At 37.8% G+C, this 18,814-nt stretch overlaps 1 protein-coding gene across 1 annotated transcript in view; it reads left to right on the top strand.

The window, feature by feature from the left end:
- PGR (progesterone receptor) overlaps window positions 1–18,814 on the top strand; it is a 92,853-nt gene that overhangs the window by 50,263 nt on the left and 23,776 nt on the right. The window contains exon 4 of the mRNA XM_045371127.3: window positions 16,499–16,804. Coding sequence (XP_045227062.2) covers window positions 16,499–16,804 — 306 coding nt within the window. The remainder of the gene's footprint in view (window positions 1–16,498; window positions 16,805–18,814) is intronic.

The raw sequence follows: 18,814 nt of genomic DNA, 5'->3' as shown, positions 1-18,814 counted from the left end.
TAGACATGAAGCTGGGAAGCCTCTTTAACTCCAGATTCTCTGCATGAGGGGCATCCTAAGCTCCTGATTCAGGAGAGTGGGTGCTCCAGATGCCTGGAGATCTACTTTGGCATGGAATAAAGAGGGCCCCCCTGCACCAAGATCTCCACACAGGAGGGGCAAATGACAGTTATGAATAGTGCTGCAGTAAACATGTGAATGCAGATATTTCTTCCATATATCAGTTTTCTTTCTTTCAGCTATATACCCAGTAGTAGGATTGCTACATCACACGGTAGTTCTGTTCTTAGTTTTAGGAACCTCCATACTGTTTTCCATAGTTACGGTACTAATTTAGATTACTACCAACAGTGTATGAGCATTTCTTTTTCTCCATATCCTCACCAGCATTTATTTTTTGTCTTTTTAGTAACAGCCATTTTAATTGGGGTGAGATGATATCTTATTGTGGGTTTGATCTGCATTTCCCCAATGATCAGTGATGTTGAGCATTTTTTCATATATCTGTTGGCATTTGTATGGCTTCTTTTGAGAAATTTCTGTTCAGATATTTTGCCCACTTTTAAATGGGATTACTTGGGTATTTTTTGCTATTGAGTTGAGTTCTTTATATATTCTGATTATTCAACTTGTCAGATGAATAGTTTTCAAATATTTTCTCTCATTCTTTAAGTTGTCTCTTCACTTTGTTATTTCCTTTGCTGTCCAGAAGCTTTTTAGCTTGATGAAATTCCATTTGTCAATTTTTGCCTTGATTGCCTATGCCTTGAGGTCCTACTACAAAAATATTTGCTCAACTGTTTTAAAGCAGTTCCCCAAAGTTTTCTTGTAGTAGTTTTGTAGTTCCAGGTCTTACACTTAAGTCTTTAATCCATTTTGATTTTATTTTTGTATGTGGTGAGAGATAGTGATCTAGTTCCATTTTCTGCATATAGGTAGCCAGTTTTCCCAGCAGCATTTATTGAACAGATTGCCCTTTCCCCAGTGTAAGTCCATGGCACCTTGGTCAAAAATGAGTTGACTGTTAATGCACGACTTTATTTCTGGGTTCTCTATTCTGTTCCATTGGTCTTTGTGTCTGTTTTTATACCAATATCTCAATATGGTTGAGAATTCTCATTTCTGACATAGAATTCTCATGTCTGAGAACATTTGAATAACAAAAGATAAAACATGAGAGAATATTAGAAAGCTTTAAAAATATTTAATAAAATCTTACAGTAGAATAATAGAGGTCATAAATATGTTTTGGCATGTCATGACATAGATTTTGTTAGGAGCAGTTTGTTCTTATCTGCTCCGGTGCCTATGTTTTGATTATAACAATTATGTTTGAGTTATTTGACTTCTTCATTGCATATGATTCTTGTTTTTAATGAATCACTTCCCTACCTTCATCAGGTCACAGTGAACTTTTGCTTTAGTTCACTGCTGTACAGCACTGAGTGGGAAGATAGTTACGCCCTTAAGGATGGTAATATATCTTCTACTTTAGGTGTTCTGCTTCCATCTTCTTTCTTCTAGAAAACATTTTTGTTTAATGACTCACAAAACATATCTGAAATGAATACAGCTTTATATTTTGCAGTTGTAAAAATGCTAAACCAGTATAAGGTAATTAGCTCTTTCAAAAATAAGTAGCTTTCTACAATAAACGGATGATTAAATGAATGGTTATCTTTGTTGAAATTTTTTTAAATCCACAGTTATAGGTTTTATGGGTTTTTCTTTTTTTCTATTTTCTTTTTTGGTAGAGAACCTTATCTTCACATTTTAAAAGGTTGTGTTAGCCAGTTTCTCTCCTACTCCCCCTACCTCCTCCTCCACCTAGATTCAACCACTTCTCATGGCAAAGAGAATAACTTTCTGGGCTAGAGAGTATGGGTTGTGTAGTAAAGATTTTTGTTGTTTTTTTGTTTTCTCCTCCTACACTTGACAGCCAACAAGGCTACAAGTCTTCTTTGGAAGAATTGCAAAATTCTTGAATTTAGGACACAGTGGTATCTTTTCTAGAAGTATAGAGTCCTGTTCTATGCCTTTAATACTCTAAGAACAAAAATCATTTTTCCTCTTTAAGGCAAGATCTACTGGGGATGATGGCTACCACCTACCTCTCTAGACCTCACATAATTTTCCTCTTATGAGCATCTCTTTTTCCACCCAAATCCTGGCCTTTGAATCAGCATCTCCCAGAGACAGCACCTCTCACATTGCTCCCTGAGTTCACTGCATTGAAGCCTGCAGCCAACTGATGTCTTCTCATCAGTCTGGTTGTTCACCCTAAACACCATCTCACACGTGCTAACTGGGGATAGTCCTCAGTGTATTCATTCTCATTTCTTTGCTTAAAATTTTTTCTGTGTTTGTATGGGATGTCTTTTGTGGTTACCAACTAGAACTTTTCAGTAGTATCTATTATTTTCTAGACTCAGTAAAAAGTTAGAATTGAGGGGTTCAAATATTTTCTCCATTGTAGTTCACTTTATTTGAATGATTGACATACGTTTAAAAAAATCAATTCTAGTATCATTTTGTTTTTTGGAAAATACCTGATTTCATTTTATATTTCCTGTTGTCAAGCATCTTTGTTTTCTTTGAAGTGTATACAAAGGCACATTCTGTTTTGATCTGGAAATTGGAGGTGAATCCTGAAAAACGGAAGGCAAACACTATCAGTGCTATAAAGGATTTAAGTGTAGTGACAGTGGACTGATCCCAGCACTACACAGTAGTCATCATCATTTTGGTAATCTGAAGTAGAAGCATGCCTCTAGACATCCTTCCATATTTTTATATAGATAGTATAAAGATGATTTTATATAGGTAGTATAAAGATGGTAGTATAAATTCACCTGAACTACAGAGATTCTTCTGATATAATAAAAGAAAAATACAGAGATTTTTCAGAATGGGAATGCAAACACTAGCAAACAGGAAGAGCAAAGTAGAACTTCTGAATTAATAGAATAAGTTAAATAAGAATGAGAAAATAAAGGGAAACTTGACCAAGGTAGCAAAGAAAGAAAATGGAAAAGAGTTTGAGACATTATAGCACATTATAGCTATTATGAGACAATATAGCACAAACTCTGTTGGGGAAAAAAAATCCATTTGTAGTTTAAAAAAATAGTAAAGATATAGAAAAATCTATTGAAAATACAAAAATCTGTATTCCTCTTTTATTATATCAGAATTAAATAATAATTTTGTCTGCCCTGTTTTACCAAATTATTTTATTAAAACACGCTAACGAGGTTTACAAGCTTTTCTTCTCCCAGCTCTCATTCTCTATAGGATTTTTGCTGAGATACTTCAAAATTTTTATTTTTAGGTTATATTTAAGCTTTCTAATAAATCTCTCTCAAAAACTTTTCATATCACTTGTCATAAAAATGTATTCTCATAGTATCATCATCCAGATTCAGTTACGTATACATCAAGAATAATTGTACAATACTGTTTCCTAGACTCTTCATCTTATCTTTTCAATGCATGATATTTAAATAAACCATGCTTTTTAATTTTTTTATTTTTTATTTCTAATTTTTTATTATACTTTAAGTTCTGGGATACGTGTGCAGAACGTGCAGGTTTGTTACATAGGTATACATGAACCATGGTGGTTTTCTGCACCTATCAACCCATCATCTACATTAGGTATTTCTTCTAATGTTATCCCTCCCCTATTTCCCACCCCCAATAGGTCCTGGTGTGTGACATTCCCCTTCCTGCGTCCATGTGTTCTCATTGTTCAACTCCCACTTACGAGAGAACATGCAGTGTTTGGCTTTCTGTTCTTGTGTTAGTTTGCTGAGAATGATTGTTTCCAGCTTCATCCATGTCACTGCAAAGGACATGAAATCATCCTAAATTTTTTATGGCTGCATAGTATTCCATGGTGTATATGTGCCACGTTTTCTTTATCCAGTCTCTCATTGATGGACATTTGGGTTGGCTCCAAATATTTACTGTTGTGATTAGTGCTGCAATAAACATACGTGTGCATGTGTCTTTATGGCAAATTATGATTTATAATCCTTTGGGCATATACCCAGGAATGGGATGGCTGGATCAAATGGTATTTTTGGTTCTATATCTTTGAGGAATCACCACACTGTCTTCTACAGTGGTTGAATTAATTTACACCCCCACCAACAGTGTAAAAGCTTTCCTATTTCTCCACAACCTCTCCAGCATCTGTTGTTTCCTGACTTCTTAATGGTCACCATTCTAACTGGCATGAGATGGTATCTCATTGTTGTTTTGATTTGCATTTCTCTCATGACCAGTGATGATGAGCTTTTTTTCATATGTTTGTTGGCCACATAAATGTCTTCTTTTGAGAAGTGTCTGTTCATATCTTTTGCCTACTTTTTGATGGGGTTGTTTTTTTGTAAATTTGTTTAAGTTCCATGTAGATTCTGAATATTAGCCCTTTGTCGGATGGATAAATTGCAGAAATTTTCCCCCATTCTGTAGGTTGCCTGTTCACTCTGATGATAGTTTCTTTTGCTCTGCAGAAGGTCTTTAATTAGATCAAATTTGTCAATTTTGGCTTTTGTTGCCATTGCTTTTGGTGTTTTAACCATGAAGTCTTTGCCCATGCCTATGTCCTGAATGGTATTGCCTAGTTTTTCCTCAGGGTTTTTCTGGTTTTCAGTCTTACGTTTAAGTCTTTAATCTATCTTCAGTTAATTTTTGTATAAGGTGTAAGGAAGGGGTCCACTTTCAGTTTTCTGTATATGGCTAGCCAGTTTCCCGAACACCATTTATTAAATAGGGAATCCTTTTCCCATTGCTTGTTTTTGTTAGGTTTGTAAAAGATCAGATGGTAGATGTGTGGTGTTATTTCTGAGGCCACTGTTCTGTTCCATTGGTCTATATATCTATTTTGGTACCAGTACCATGCTATTTTGGCTACTATAGCCTTGTAGTATAGTTTGAAGTCAGCTAGTTTGATACCTCTAGCCTTGTTCTTTTTGCTTAGGATTGTCTTGGTTATACAGGCTCTTTTTTGGTTCCATATGAAATTTAAAGTAGTTTTTTCAAATTTTGTGAAGAAAGTCAATGTTAGCTTGTTGGGGATAGCACTGAATCTATAAATTACTTTTGTCAGTATGGCCATTTTCATGATACTGATTCTTCCTATCCATGAGCATGGAGTGTCTTTCCATTTGTGTCCTCTCTGATTTCATTGAGCAGTGGTTTGTAGTTCTCCTTGAAGGGGACCTTCACATCCCTTGTAAGTTGTATTCCTAGCTGTTTTACTCCCTTTGTAGCAATTGTGAATGGGAATTCAGTCATGTTTGGGCTCTCTGTCTATTATTGGTGTATAGGAATGCCTCTTATTTTTGCACATTGATTTTGTATCTTGAGACTTCACTGAAGTTGCTTATCAGCTTAAGGAGGTTTTGGACTGAGAGGATGGGGTTTTCTAAATATAAAATCATGTCATCTGCAAAGAGACACAATTTGACTTCCTCTCTTCCTATTTGAATACCCTTTATTTCTTTCTCTTGCCTGATTGCCCTGGCCAGAACTTCCACTACTGTGTTTAATAGCAATGATGAGAAAGGACATCCCTGTCTTGGGCTAGTTTTCAAAGGAAATGCTTTCAACTTTTGCCCATTCAGTATGATATTGGCTGTGGGTTTGTCATAAATAGCTCGTATTGTTTTGAGATACATTCCATCGATACCTAGTTTATCAAGAGTTTTTAGCATGAAGGGGTGTTGAATTTTGTCAAAGACCTTTTCTGCATCTATTGAGATAATCATGTGGTTTGTCATTGGTTCTGTTTATGTAATGGATTACATTTATTAATTTGCATATGTTGATCCAGGCTTGCATCTCAAGGATGAAGCTGACTTGATTGTGGTGGATAAGCTTTTTGATGTGCTGCTGGATTTGGTTTGCCAGTATTTTATTGATGATTTTTGCATCAACGTTCATCAGGGATATTGGTCTGAAATTTTCTTTTTTGTTGTGTGTCTGCCAGGTTTTGGTATCAGGATGATGCTGGCCTCATAAAACAAGTTAGGGAAGATTTCCCTCTTTTTCTATTGTTTTGGATAGTTTCAGAAAGAGTGGTGCCAGCTCCTCTTTGTATCTCTGGTAGAATTCGGCTATGAATCTGTCTGGTCCTGGGTTTTCTTTTTGGTTGGTAGGCTATTAATTACTGCCTTAATTTCAGAACTTGTTATTGGTCTATTCAGGAATTTGACTTCTTCCTGGTTTTGTCTTGGGAGGGTGTATGTGTCCAGGAATTTATGCATTTCTTCTAGATTTTCTAGTTTATTTCCATAGAGATGTTTATAGTATTCTGTGATAGTAGTTTGTATTTCTGTGGGATTAGTGGTGATATCGCCTTTATCATTTTTTATTGTGTCTATTTGATTCTTCTCTCCCTTCTTTATTAGTCTGGCTAGTGGTCTATCTACTTTGTTAATCTTTTCAAAAACCCATCTCCTGGATTCACTGGTTTTTTTTAAGGATTTTTCATTTTCGTGTCTCTGTCTCCTTCAGTTCTTCTCTGGTCTTAGTTATTTCTTGTCTTCTGCTAGCTTTTGAATTTGTTTGCTCTTGCTTCTCTAGTTCTTTTAATTGTGATATTAGGGTGTCAATTTTAGATCTTTCCCGCTTCCTCTTGTGGGCATTTAGTGCTACAAATTTCCCTCTAAACACTGCTTTAGCTGTGTCCCAGAGATTCTGGCACATTGTATCTTTGTTCTCATTGGTTTCAAATAACTTACTTATTTCTGCCTTAATTTTGTTGTTTATGTAGTAATCATTCAGGAGCAGGTTGTTCAGTTTCCATGTAGTTGTGCAGTTTTTAGTGAGTTTCTTAATCCTGAGTTCTAATTTGATTGCACTGTAGTCTGAGAGACTGTTATGATTTCCATTCTTTTGCATTTGGTAAGGAGTGTTTACTTCCATTTATGTGGGCAATTTTAGAATAAGTGCGATGTGGTGCTGAGAAGAAGATATATTCTGTTGATTTGGGGTAGAGAGTTCTGTAGATGTCTCTTAGGTCTGCTTGATCCAGAGCCTGAGTTCAAGTCCTGAATATCCTTGTTAATTTTCTGTCTTGTTGATCTAATATTGACAGTAGGGTGTTAAAGTATCCCACTATTATTGTGTGGGCATCTAAGTCTCTTCATAGCTCTCTAAGAACTTGCTTTATGAATCTGGATGCTCCTGTATTGAGTACATACATTTTCAGGATAGTTAGCTCTTCTTGTTGAATTGATCCCTTTACCAGAGTAATGCCCTTCTTTGTCTCTTTTGATCTTTGTTGGTTTAAAGTCTGTTTTATAAGAGTGGGATTGCAACCCCTGCCTTTTTTAGCTTTCCATTTGCTTGGTAAATATTCCTCCATCCCTTTATTTTGAGCCTGTCGTGTCTCTTCATGTGAGATGGATCTCCTGAATACAGCACACCAATGGGTCTTGACTCTTTATCCAGTTTGCCAGTCTGTGTCTTTTAATTGGGGCATTTAGCCCATTTACATTTAAGGTTAATATTGTTATGTGTGAATATGATCCTGTCATTATGATGCTAGCTGGTTATTTTGCCTGTTAGTTGATGCAGTTTCTTCCTAGCATTGATGGTCTTTACAATTTGACATGTTTTTGCAGTGGCTGGGACTAGTTGTTCCTTTCCATGTTTAGTGCTTCCTTCAGGAGCTCCTGTAAGGCAGGCCTGGTGGTGACACAATCTCTCAGCATTTGGTGGTCTGTAAAGGATTTTATTTCTCCTTCGCTTATGAAGCTTTGTTTGGCTGGCTATGAAATTCTGGTTTGAAAATTCTTTAGAAATGTTGAATGTTGGCCCCCACTCTCTTCTGGCTCGTAGGGTTTCAGCAGAGAGATCTGCTGTTAATCTGATGGGCTTCCCTTTGTGGGTAACCTGACCTTTCTCTTTGGCTGCCCTTAACATTTTTTCCTTCATTTTAACCTTGGTGAATCTGACAATTATGTGTCTTGGGGTTGCTCTTCTTGAGGAGTATCTTTGTGCTGTTCTCTGTATTTCCTAATTTGAATGTTGACCTGTCTTGCTAAGTTGGGGAAGTTCTCCTGGATAATATCCTGAAGAGTGTTTTCCAACTTGGTTCCATTCTCCTCATCACTTTCAGGTACACCAATCAAATGTAGGTTTGGTCTTTTCACAAAGTCCCATATTTCTTGGAGGCTTTGTTCATTCCTTTTCATTCTTTATTCTCTAATCTTGTATTCATGCTTTATTTCATTAAGTTGATCTTCAGTCTCTGATATCCTTTCTTCTGCTTGATTGATTTGGCTACTGATACTTGTGTATGCTTCACGCAGTTCTCATGCTGTGTTTTTTTCAGCTCCATTAGGTCATTTGTGTTCTTCTCTAAGCTGGTTATTCTAGATAGCAATTCCTCTAACCTCTTTTCAAGGTTCTTAGCTTTCTTGCATTGGGTTAGAACATGCTCCATTAGCTCTGAGGAGTTTCTTATTACCCACATCCTGAAACCTACTTCTGTCAGTTTGTCAAACTCATTCTCCATCCAATTTTATTCCCTTGCTGGCGAGGAGTTGTGATCTTTTGGAGAAGAAGCATTCTGATTTTTGGAATTTTCAACCTTTTTGGGCTGGTTTTTCCTCATCTTCATGGATTTATCTACCATTGGTCTTTGATGTTGGTGACCTTCAGATGGGGTTTTTGTGTGGATGTCCTTTTTGCTGATGTTGATGCTGTTCCTTTCTGTTAGTTTTCCTTCTAACAGGCCCCTCTGCTGCAGGTCTGCTGGAGTTTGCTGGAAGTCCCTCCAGACCCTGTTTGCCCTGGGTATCACCAGCAGACTCTGCAGTTCAGCAAAGATTGCTGCCTGTTCCTTCCTCTGTAAGCTTCATCCCAGCGGGGCACCCACCAGATTGCCAGCCAGAGCTCTCCTGTATGAGGTGTCTGTCGACCCCTGCTGGGAGGTGTCTCCCAATCAGGAGGCACAGGGGTCAGGGACCCACTTGAGGAGGCAGTCTGTCCTTTAGCAGAGGATGAGCGCTGTGCTGGGAGATCTGCTACTCTCTTCAGAGCCAGCAGGCAGTAACGTTTAAGTCTGCTGAAGCTGCATCCACAGCCACCCCTTCCCCCAGGTTCTCTGTCCCAGGGAGATGGGAGTTTTATGTATAAGCCCCTGACTGAGGCTGCTGCCTTTCTTTCAGAGATGCCCTCCCCAGAGAGGAATCTAGAGAGGCAGTCTCGCTATAGCAGCTTTGCCAAGTTGCAGTGGGCTCCACCCAGTTTGAAGCTCCAGGTGGTTTTGTTCACACTGTGAGGGGAAAACTGCCTACTCAAGCCTCAGTAATGGTGGACACCCCTCCCACCACCACGATCCAGCATCCCAGGTCTACTTCACACTGCTGTGCTAGCAGTGAGAATTTCAAGCCAGTGGATCTCAGCTTGCTGGGCTCCATGGGGATGGGATCTGCTGAGCTAAATCACTTGGCTCCCTGGCTTCAGCCCTCTTTCCAGGGGAGTGAATGGTTCTGTCTCACTGACATTCCAGGTGCCACTGCGGTATGAAAAAAACTCCTGCAGCTAGCTCAGTGTCTGCCCAAATGGCTGTCCAGTTTTGTTCCTGAAACTCAGGGCCCTGGTTGTTTGGGCACCCGAGGGAATCTCGTGGTCTGCGGGTTGCAAAGACTGTGGGGAAAGCGTAGCATCTGGGCCAGAATGCATTGTTCCTTACAGCCTGGTCACTCACAGCTTCCCTTGGCTGTGAGTAAGGGAGGGAGTTTCCCCACCCCTTGTACTTCCTGGGTGAGGCAATGCCCCACCCTGCTTTGGCTCGCCCTCCATGGGCTGCAGCTACTGTCTAGCCAGTCCTAATGAGATGAGGCGGGTACTTCAGTTGAAAATGCAGAAATCACCCAACTTCTGTGTTGATCTCGGTGGGAGCTGCAGACTGGAACTGTTCCTTTTTGGCCATCTTGCCAGCCAGCAACCCCCAACCTTTTTTTTTTTTTTTTTTTTTTTTTTTTTAATACTTTAAGTTCTGGGATACATTTGCAGAATGTGCAGGTTACATAGGTATACATGTACCATGGTGGTTTGCTGCACCTAACAACCCATCATTTACATTAGATGTTTCTTCTAATGCTATCTTTCCCCTAGCTCCCCACCCCTCAACAGGCCCACATGTGTGACATTCCCCTCCCTGTGTCCATGTATTCTCATTGTTCAACTCCCACTTATGAGTGAGAACATGCAGTGTTTGGTTTTCTGTTCTTGTGTTAATTTACTGAGAATTTACATGATGACATCCATGTCCCTGCAAAAGACATGAACTCATTCCTTTTTATGGCTGCATAGTATTCCATGGTGTATATGTGCCACATTTTCTTTATCCAGTCTCTTATTGATAGGGATTTGGGTTGGTTCCAAGTCTTTGCTATTGTGAATAGTGCTGCAATAAACATACATGTGCATGTGTCTTTATGGCACAATGATTTATAATCCTTTGGGCATATACCCAGTAATGGGATTGCTGGTTCAAATGGTATTTCTGGTTCTAGATCTTTGAGGAATCACCACACTCTCTCCTAAAATGGTTGAACTAATTTACACTCCCACCAACAGTGTAAAAGCTTTCTTATTTCTTCACATCCTCTCCAGTATCTTTGTTTCCTGACTTTTTAATGGTCACCATTCTAACTGGTTTGAGATGGTACCTTATTGTGGTTTTGATTTGCATTTCTCTCATGACCAGTGATGATGAGCTTTTTTTCATGTTTATTGGCCACATACTTCTTTTGAGAAGTGTCTGTTCATATCCTTCACCCACTTTTTGATGTTTTTTTTTTTCTTGTAAATTTGTTTAATTTCCTTTTAGATTCTAGATATTAGCCCTTTGTCATATGGATAAATTGCAAAAATTTTCTCCCATTCTGTAGGTTGCCTGTTCACTCTGATGACAATTTCTTTTGCTCTGCAGAAGGTCTTTAGTTTAATTAGATCCAATTTGTCAATTTTGGCTTTTGTTGCCATTGCTTTTGTTGTTTTAGTCATGAAGTCTTTGCCCATGCTTATGTCCTGCATGGTATTGTCTAGGTTTTCTTCTAGGGTTTTTATGATTTTAGGTCATATGTTTAAGTCTTTAATTCATCTTGAGTTAATTTTTGTATCAGGTATAGGGAAGGGGTCTACTTTGTTTTCTGCATATGGCTAGCCAGTTTCCCTAACACCATTTATTAAATAGGGCATCCTTTCCCCATTGCTTATTTTTGTCAGGTTTGTCAAAGATCAGATGGTTGTAGATTTGTGACATTAATTCTGAGGCCTTTGTTGTGTTTCATTGGTCTATATATCTGTTTTGGTACCAATACCATGCTGCTTTGGTTACTGTAGACTTGTATAGTTTGAAGTCAGTTAGCGTGATGCCTCCAGCTCCAGCTTTGTTCTTTTTACTTAGGATGTCTTGGCTGTACGGACTCTTTTTTGGTTCCATATGAAATTTAAAGTAGTTTTTTCGAATTTGGTGAAGAAAGTCAATATTATCTTGATGGAGGTAGCATTAGATCTATAAATTACTTTGGTCACTATGGCCATTTTCACAATATACATTCTTCCTATCTATGAATATGGAAAGTTTTTCCATTTGTTTGTGTCCTCTCTGATTTCCTTGAGCAGTGGTTTATAGTTCTCGTTGAAGAGGTCCTTCACATCCCTTTTAAGTTGTATTCCTAGGCATTTAATTCTTTTTGCAGCAGTTGTGAATAGGAGTTCACTCATGATTTGGCTTTCTGTTTCTCTGTTATTGATGTATAGGAATGCTTGTGATTTTTGCACATTGATTTTGTATCCTAAGAATAAGCCGTACTTTTTAATATAAAATATTTTAGTCATACAAAAAATGCATATAAAGCAAATGACATAGAAACAATATGATTAATATCCACCTCTGGACTCAGTTGGCTTAGGAAAATATAAATATTTCACTACACTTGAAACTGATTGCATATTTATCACTTTCCTCTTTCCCTTTCTCCAGAAACCTCTATATCTTTAATTTGGAATTGGTCATTTTCTTATATTATTCTATAGTATTTTTTAATATCTATGTATTTCTCACCAATAGATTTTTAGTTTTGAGATATTTTTTCTACTCCATAGAAATGGTATGTATATTTATGCAATTTGATCTTACTGCCTAATATTATATTTGTGTTTTTTGTTTTGATTTGTATTATTCTGGTTTTTTTTCTATACTGTATGATTTCATTGTATGAATATCTCCCATTTATTTATTCTCATGTATTAACATGTGCTTCCACTTGATATTTGCTGTACTTTACCTACAGTTCAATTGTGAACATTATTGCACATGTCTTCTGGTGGTTCATGTGTGAGAGTTTCTATAGGTAACCTGCACACCTGGGCATGAAATTTCTGATTGTAATACATGCTCATGTTGGGCTTTACTAGATAATGCTAGATTGTTTTTAAAGTGGTAGTTTACACTCCATGGCAGCTCTTTATTGTTTTGTGTGTTCCTGTATTCTGTGTCCTTGCCATTTTAGGTAGATGATGTCTCATTGTGGTCTTACTTTGCATTTGTTTGGTTACTAATGAGGTCAGTCATATCGTTGTGTTTTGTTGTCTATATTTTTCTTCCTCTGTGTAATATCTGTTTATGCCTTTTCTTTCTGATTTGTAATAATTCTTTGTATATTCTGGATATATATGTTATAAATATCTATAGGATAGACAAGAACAAGCTATCTGGTAAGGTGATATTCAGAAATATAAATTAGGTGAGGAAGCAAGCCATGCAAATATCCAAGGAAAAAATCATTTCAGGCAGAGGAAACTGTCAGTGTAAGACCCCAAGGCAGAAACACACTTCAGGGGCAAGATGGGCATCAATATGAAGGGAGCATGAGGGAGAACAGAAGAGAGACTATGCAAGAGTAAATTGGGCCTTGTAGAGCTTGATAAGAATTTTAACTTCATTCTAAGCAGGATCAGGAGTCACTGAAAATTCAAGCAAAGAATGACATAGTCTGATTTAAGTCTTTAAAGTTGTATAGAAAATAGGCTACAAAAAACAAAAGCTGGGAAACCAGCCAGCATATGTTACAGTAGTCCAACTGTGATTGTGGGGATGTAAATTATGGTGCAAGCAGTGGAAGCAGGGATTTGAATTTGGGTTATATTTTCATCGTTATCCACCAGATTTGCTGATGTATTAGATATGAGGTGAGAAAGTAAGTGAGGTATCAATAATGACTCTAGAGTTTGGGGCTAGAGCAGGTGTAGATGAAGTTATAAACCTGGAAGATGCATGTTTGGGCCAATGCATCAAAGTTCTGCTCTAGACATATTAATTTGAGGGGTCTGTTAGAAATACAAGTGGAGAGGCCGAGACGCGGGAATCACGAGGTCAAGAGATCCACACCATCCTGGCTAATACAGTGAAACCCCGTCTCTACTAAAAATACAAAAAATTAGCCGGGCATGGTGGCGGGCGCCTGTAGTCCCAGCTACTCGGGAGGCTGAGGCAGGAGGATGGTGTGAACCTGGGAGGCGGAGGTTGCAGTGAGCTGAGATCACGCCACTGCACTCCAGCCTGGGCACAGAGTGAGACTTCGTCTCAAAAAAACAAAGAAAGAAAGAAAGAAAGAAATACAAGTGGAGATGCTGAGAATACAGCTGGATAGTTGAGTCTAGAGTTTTTGGGAAAAGCTGGGACTAGGACTGCAAATTTGGTAATCATTAATGTCTAGATGATATTAGAGACATAGAACTAGGTGCAGACACTTAGAAAGAGAGCATAGTTATCTAAGAGAAGTCTGAGGACTGAGCTCAGGGTACTCAAAGATTTAGAAGTTGAGAAGATGAAAAACAGCTAGACAGAGAGACTGAAAGAGTGACTACAAGAATGAAATATGTGGAAGCCAAATGAATAAGAGCGTTAAAAGAAGACGGAAATGATCAGTGTGTTAAGTACTTACCCGGGTTAAGTCCAGGACTGAGAATTGGCCATTGTTTTTTGACATTTGGAAATCTTTGAAGGCCTTGCCAAGAATAATTTGGTTGGGATAAGGAGAGGAATGACCTGACTGGAGAAGGTTCAAGGGAGAATTGGAGGAGAGGAAATGGAGAGAGTGATGTTTCTCCACGGAATAGATGATGTGTGAGAGGGACTATTAGAGGATGCAGACAAGAGGGCAGATGATTTCAGAGAAAAGTCCCTGAGTGGGTGACAAGGACTAAGAATTGGTACTGAAATGTCAGGAATATGAACTGTAACAGGAGGGAAGGCAGAGTACAGGGGTAGCCATACGGTAGATTGGCCACAAAGAAAACATTTTCCAAATGGGGCTATATTCCCCCTAAGCCTCCCCCAAATCATTACCTCTGCTTCTGATTCAATCCCTTAAAACCTCATCCATCAGCTGGAATGAGAGACAACTAATAAATAATAGATAATAAAGACAAGATATTCAGAGTGGAAGATGGAAAAGACAGTACTGTATTCTTTCATTCATTTAGCAGACATGTATTGCCAAAAGACACTGGAGAAAATAAAGATGACAAACAGGTGGTGCCTTTGTTGAAGATTATAGTCAAGGACAGGAAAACTTTAGCCCTCTTCTTAACATTTTCTTCCCTTAGACACCACACACACACACACACACACACACACACACACACACACACAGAGTTCCTGGCATATACCATATACTCTGTAACTGTTCCTTCCCTTCCTTATACTCTGTAACTGTTCCTTCCCTTCCCTTTGTGACTCATTTCTTCCCCCAGAAAGCTCATTTGATCTCTGCAAATAATTTTGAATCCCCTTTGTTTCTAACCATGGCAATTGTTTTGTTTTCCCATCTCCTACAAGTTCTAGCTCAACCCGTCGGGGCTTTTTTTTGTTTGTTTTTTTGTTTGTTTGTTTTGAGATGGAGTTTCTCCCTTGTCACCCAGGCTGGAGTGCAATGGCATGATCTTGACTCACTGCAACCTCTGCCTTCTGGGTTCAAGTGATTTTCCTGCCTCAGCCTCTGGAGTAACTGGGATTACAGGTGCCCACCACCACACCCAGCTAATTTTTGTATTTTTAATAGAGGCGGGGTTTCACCATGTTGGCCAGGCTGGTCTCAAACTTCTGACCTCAGGTAATCTGCCCACCTCGGCCTCTTAAAGTGTTGGAATTACAGGCATGAGCCACCATACCTGGCCATTCCTTGGGGTTTTATAGAACAAGTATGATCCTTTTTCCTTATGACAATACCCTGAGTTCAGAAATCTCAGAGACAAATGTTTACAGAGACCAGGTAAATAAGTAGCTAGAGTGACAAGACTTAAGAAAAGAGACCATTGGCGTACCACCAGTTTGTGGAGGGAACTGGACAAACTGGAATACCCATGCCCCATCCAAAGGCAACCATTGCAACTAAGCTTTAACAGATTGTTGCCACCTAAGTAATTCATGGATGGTCTCGTAATTCACGGATGGTCTCGTAATTCTGGTCAGCATTGTCTGAGCCAAACAAAACATATCTGTGGGCATGATCAGATACTAGAGCCAGCAGACTGCAACCTCTGCTTAGATAATTGCAGGTGTCAGCCTTCCCTTGGCTAAACAGCCACTTCACACTGATAGTAGCCCTTGCCTGGCACAAAGCAGGTGGGGCTGAATCCAGCCTGATATCACATCACCAGAACTTCCTCTAAGTCTCCTCAAGGCATCTGTGAACTACCAGCAGCCCAAATAAGCATCTTTTTCTCCTTCAATCATTTCTCATAAAGCAGATTCTATTCATCTCACCATCCATCTTTTTCCCCTAACATATGAGAATTCATCAAAGTAGAAACTCTAGAAATCATCCAGAAATACAAATGTGATCTGACCAGCATGGGTGTAAACTTCCTCTTTCATTAATTTAGAAAAAGGTTTATTAATTTTGAGTCTTAGATCTCATAAAAGTATAGCTGTATTGATTTTAAGATATCAATGAACCCACTGAAATTGTATAAAAAGATTTTGTGTGGCTGGCAAACAAATGCTTTTCTTTTAACATATTCTTAAAAGAATAAAGCCCCAAAGAAGATTTAACAACCACTATAGACTAAGTTTCAGTTAATGTAGTCTGTAGCATTAGCTTTTGGAAGACTGTTCTGTCAGAATATGGACCAATACTGAGTTTAGTCTCTACTAAAACTGTTTGTCTTTTTTTTCATATCTTCTCCTACACAGCTCCATAACCCCTGCAGAATACTGGTATAATTACCCACACCCCACCCACCCAGTGATTGTTGATGTAATTAATTATTTAATCCAAGTCTGAGGCCTAAACTTTTTTTAATCAAGCGTCACATGTTTTAATTTTATTCTATTTCATTTCATTCGATTGATGCTAAAATGTATAATGTGATGATTCTAAGATTTAGGAAAAATAATAATATACTGGGATATGGAGTTTCTATATATTTACATGAACCTCCTTTTTTTTCTTCTCTGTAGGTCGAAAATTTAAAAAGTTCAATAAAGTCAGAGTTATGAGAGCACTAGATGCTGTTGCTCTCCCACAGCCAGTGGGCATTCCAAATGAAAGCCAAGCCCTAAGCCAGAGATTCACTTTTTCACCAGGTCAAGACATACAGTTGATTCCACCACTGATCAACCTGTTAGTGAGCATTGAACCAGATGTGATCTATGCAGGACATGACAACTCAAAACCTGACACCTCCAGTTCTTTGCTGACAAGTCTTAATCAACTAGGCGAGAGGCAACTTCTTTCAGTAGTCAAGTGGTCTAAATTGTTGCCAGGTAATAATAATTTTTATATACAGCATGTAATAAAAAATGTACTATGTTTGTTGTATTAGTAGATTGTTAAAACACTCTATGCAGTAAATTATCTACAACATAAAACAGTGTGTGATAGTATATGTTTCAGCAGTTCAAAATATTTGGGACCCTAATATGTGTTGCAGAAATGTAAACAAATAGAGAACACATTGAGTCTTACTGATGAGTCAGAAATTGCATACATTAAACTTATGCTAATAAGAAATACCTTAGGTTTACGTGTTCAACCACAGATATTACGGTAGCTCAGAAATGATAAATTGACCATTTTTTATAAATGCCCCATCTATTCTAAACCTTAATTCAACCAACCTTATTTGGTTGAAAATAAAACAATGTATAAAGTCATATAACAAATCAAAATAGTATTCAGAGTACAGTAAGGTATCAGAAGTAAATGGAGAAAACAAAATTCCTAAACATAAATTACTTAAAAAAAAAATAGCATACAGAGAAAAGAATCTCTAGTCACTAATCCTCTAATTTTACCCAGACAAAGGGAGTATATCGCCCAGCAACAGAGAGAACTTGGATTATATCATCATAGAAGAATTTCAGTCACTTTACTTATCAGCTATTTTTGCTCCCTCACCACAGCTCTGTAGGAGCCAAGTACTTGAAAGAATAACAAGGATGAAATTCTCATTTGGTTAAATCTTAGACTGCAGAGCCAGGAGAATACATGTATAGCAATTGTTTGTGAAGGCATTACTCCAATAATTAGGAATAGAACTTTTTAAAAAAACTACATTCTCTTCACATCAGTAATACCCTTGTACTGCTATAGACCAAATTATTTTTCTAATATCTGATCAAGAATTAAACATATTATGTCCTTTTAGTCCCCAAGTAAATTCAATGGCTCTTTTAGAAAAAGAATTTCTTCCCAATTTGCCTTAATATAACTCTCAGTTATTATTCTACCTGAAAGGTTTGAAATACAATAGATGAATTGTTACTGAAAATTCAATTACATGAAACAGAAAAAAAAATAGATACCTGTTTGTTGAATCTTTTAAAAAAATACATACTAAGAAAAGTTAATGGAATTCAGTGTTCTAGTGGAGATGAGGTAATTTTACAGAAAAATCAAAATGCCCAGATTTTTACTGACTTCGGTCTCACTAAAAGGCCTTAAACAGATAATAATTTTTTGAACATTCTGAATGTTTAGGATTTATCACGTAGTGGTTAGCAAACTTGACAGAGCTTTAATAAATAAAAATATATAACCCAATAGCATTGATGAACTTTTTCTATTTAAAAATGAGTGTTTAAACATGTGTTTATTTTTCTCCATTGTTCTATTATTTGGAAAATATGATTTCTTTGATTTTTGTTGATATAGTTTATATGCCTTTTGTTTGCAATTTTGGAGGTACTTTACTGTTTAAAAAGATTCTAGCATCAGCTGGCAACGTTAGAAAATAACCAGTTATACTTGAAAAGATGACTTATTCACTTTGGATAAAAGCTAAGTGACCTTTTTAACTGGAAACAGTTATCTGTCAGAATTTTTTGACCCCCACACAGCCTCAAAAAGGAATGAGAGAAAACTCTTACATTGAATTTGGTGGCAACTTTTTTAATGCTGCAAAATGTAATTTTTGTTTAGTAAATCAGAATAATGGCAACACTAGTATTACCTATACTGTTTCCATTAATTGCAAACAGGGAAACATTGAGATTATCAAAGTGTCTTGTGGCCTGTGGACTTTTAAAACCATATTTTCATGGTTTGCATTTTGGGAATAGCACTACTGAATGAATTATGAAAATGGCCAGTGAACTAGAGTGACTATTTGACCTCTGAGAAAGGACTTGGAAGGATACACGTATAGAAAATAATTTAGGCCGGGCGCGGAGGCTCAAGCCTGTAATCCCAGCACTTTGGGAGGCCGAGACGGGCATATCAGGAGGTCAGCAGATCGAGACCATTCTGGCTAACACGGTGAAACCCCGTCTCTA

This window comes from Macaca fascicularis, chromosome 14, assembly GCF_037993035.2.
Source record: "Macaca fascicularis isolate 582-1 chromosome 14, T2T-MFA8v1.1".
Classification (NCBI taxonomy): domain Eukaryota; kingdom Metazoa; phylum Chordata; class Mammalia; order Primates; family Cercopithecidae; genus Macaca; species Macaca fascicularis.
This window is presented reverse-complemented; position numbering and strand designations above follow the sequence as displayed.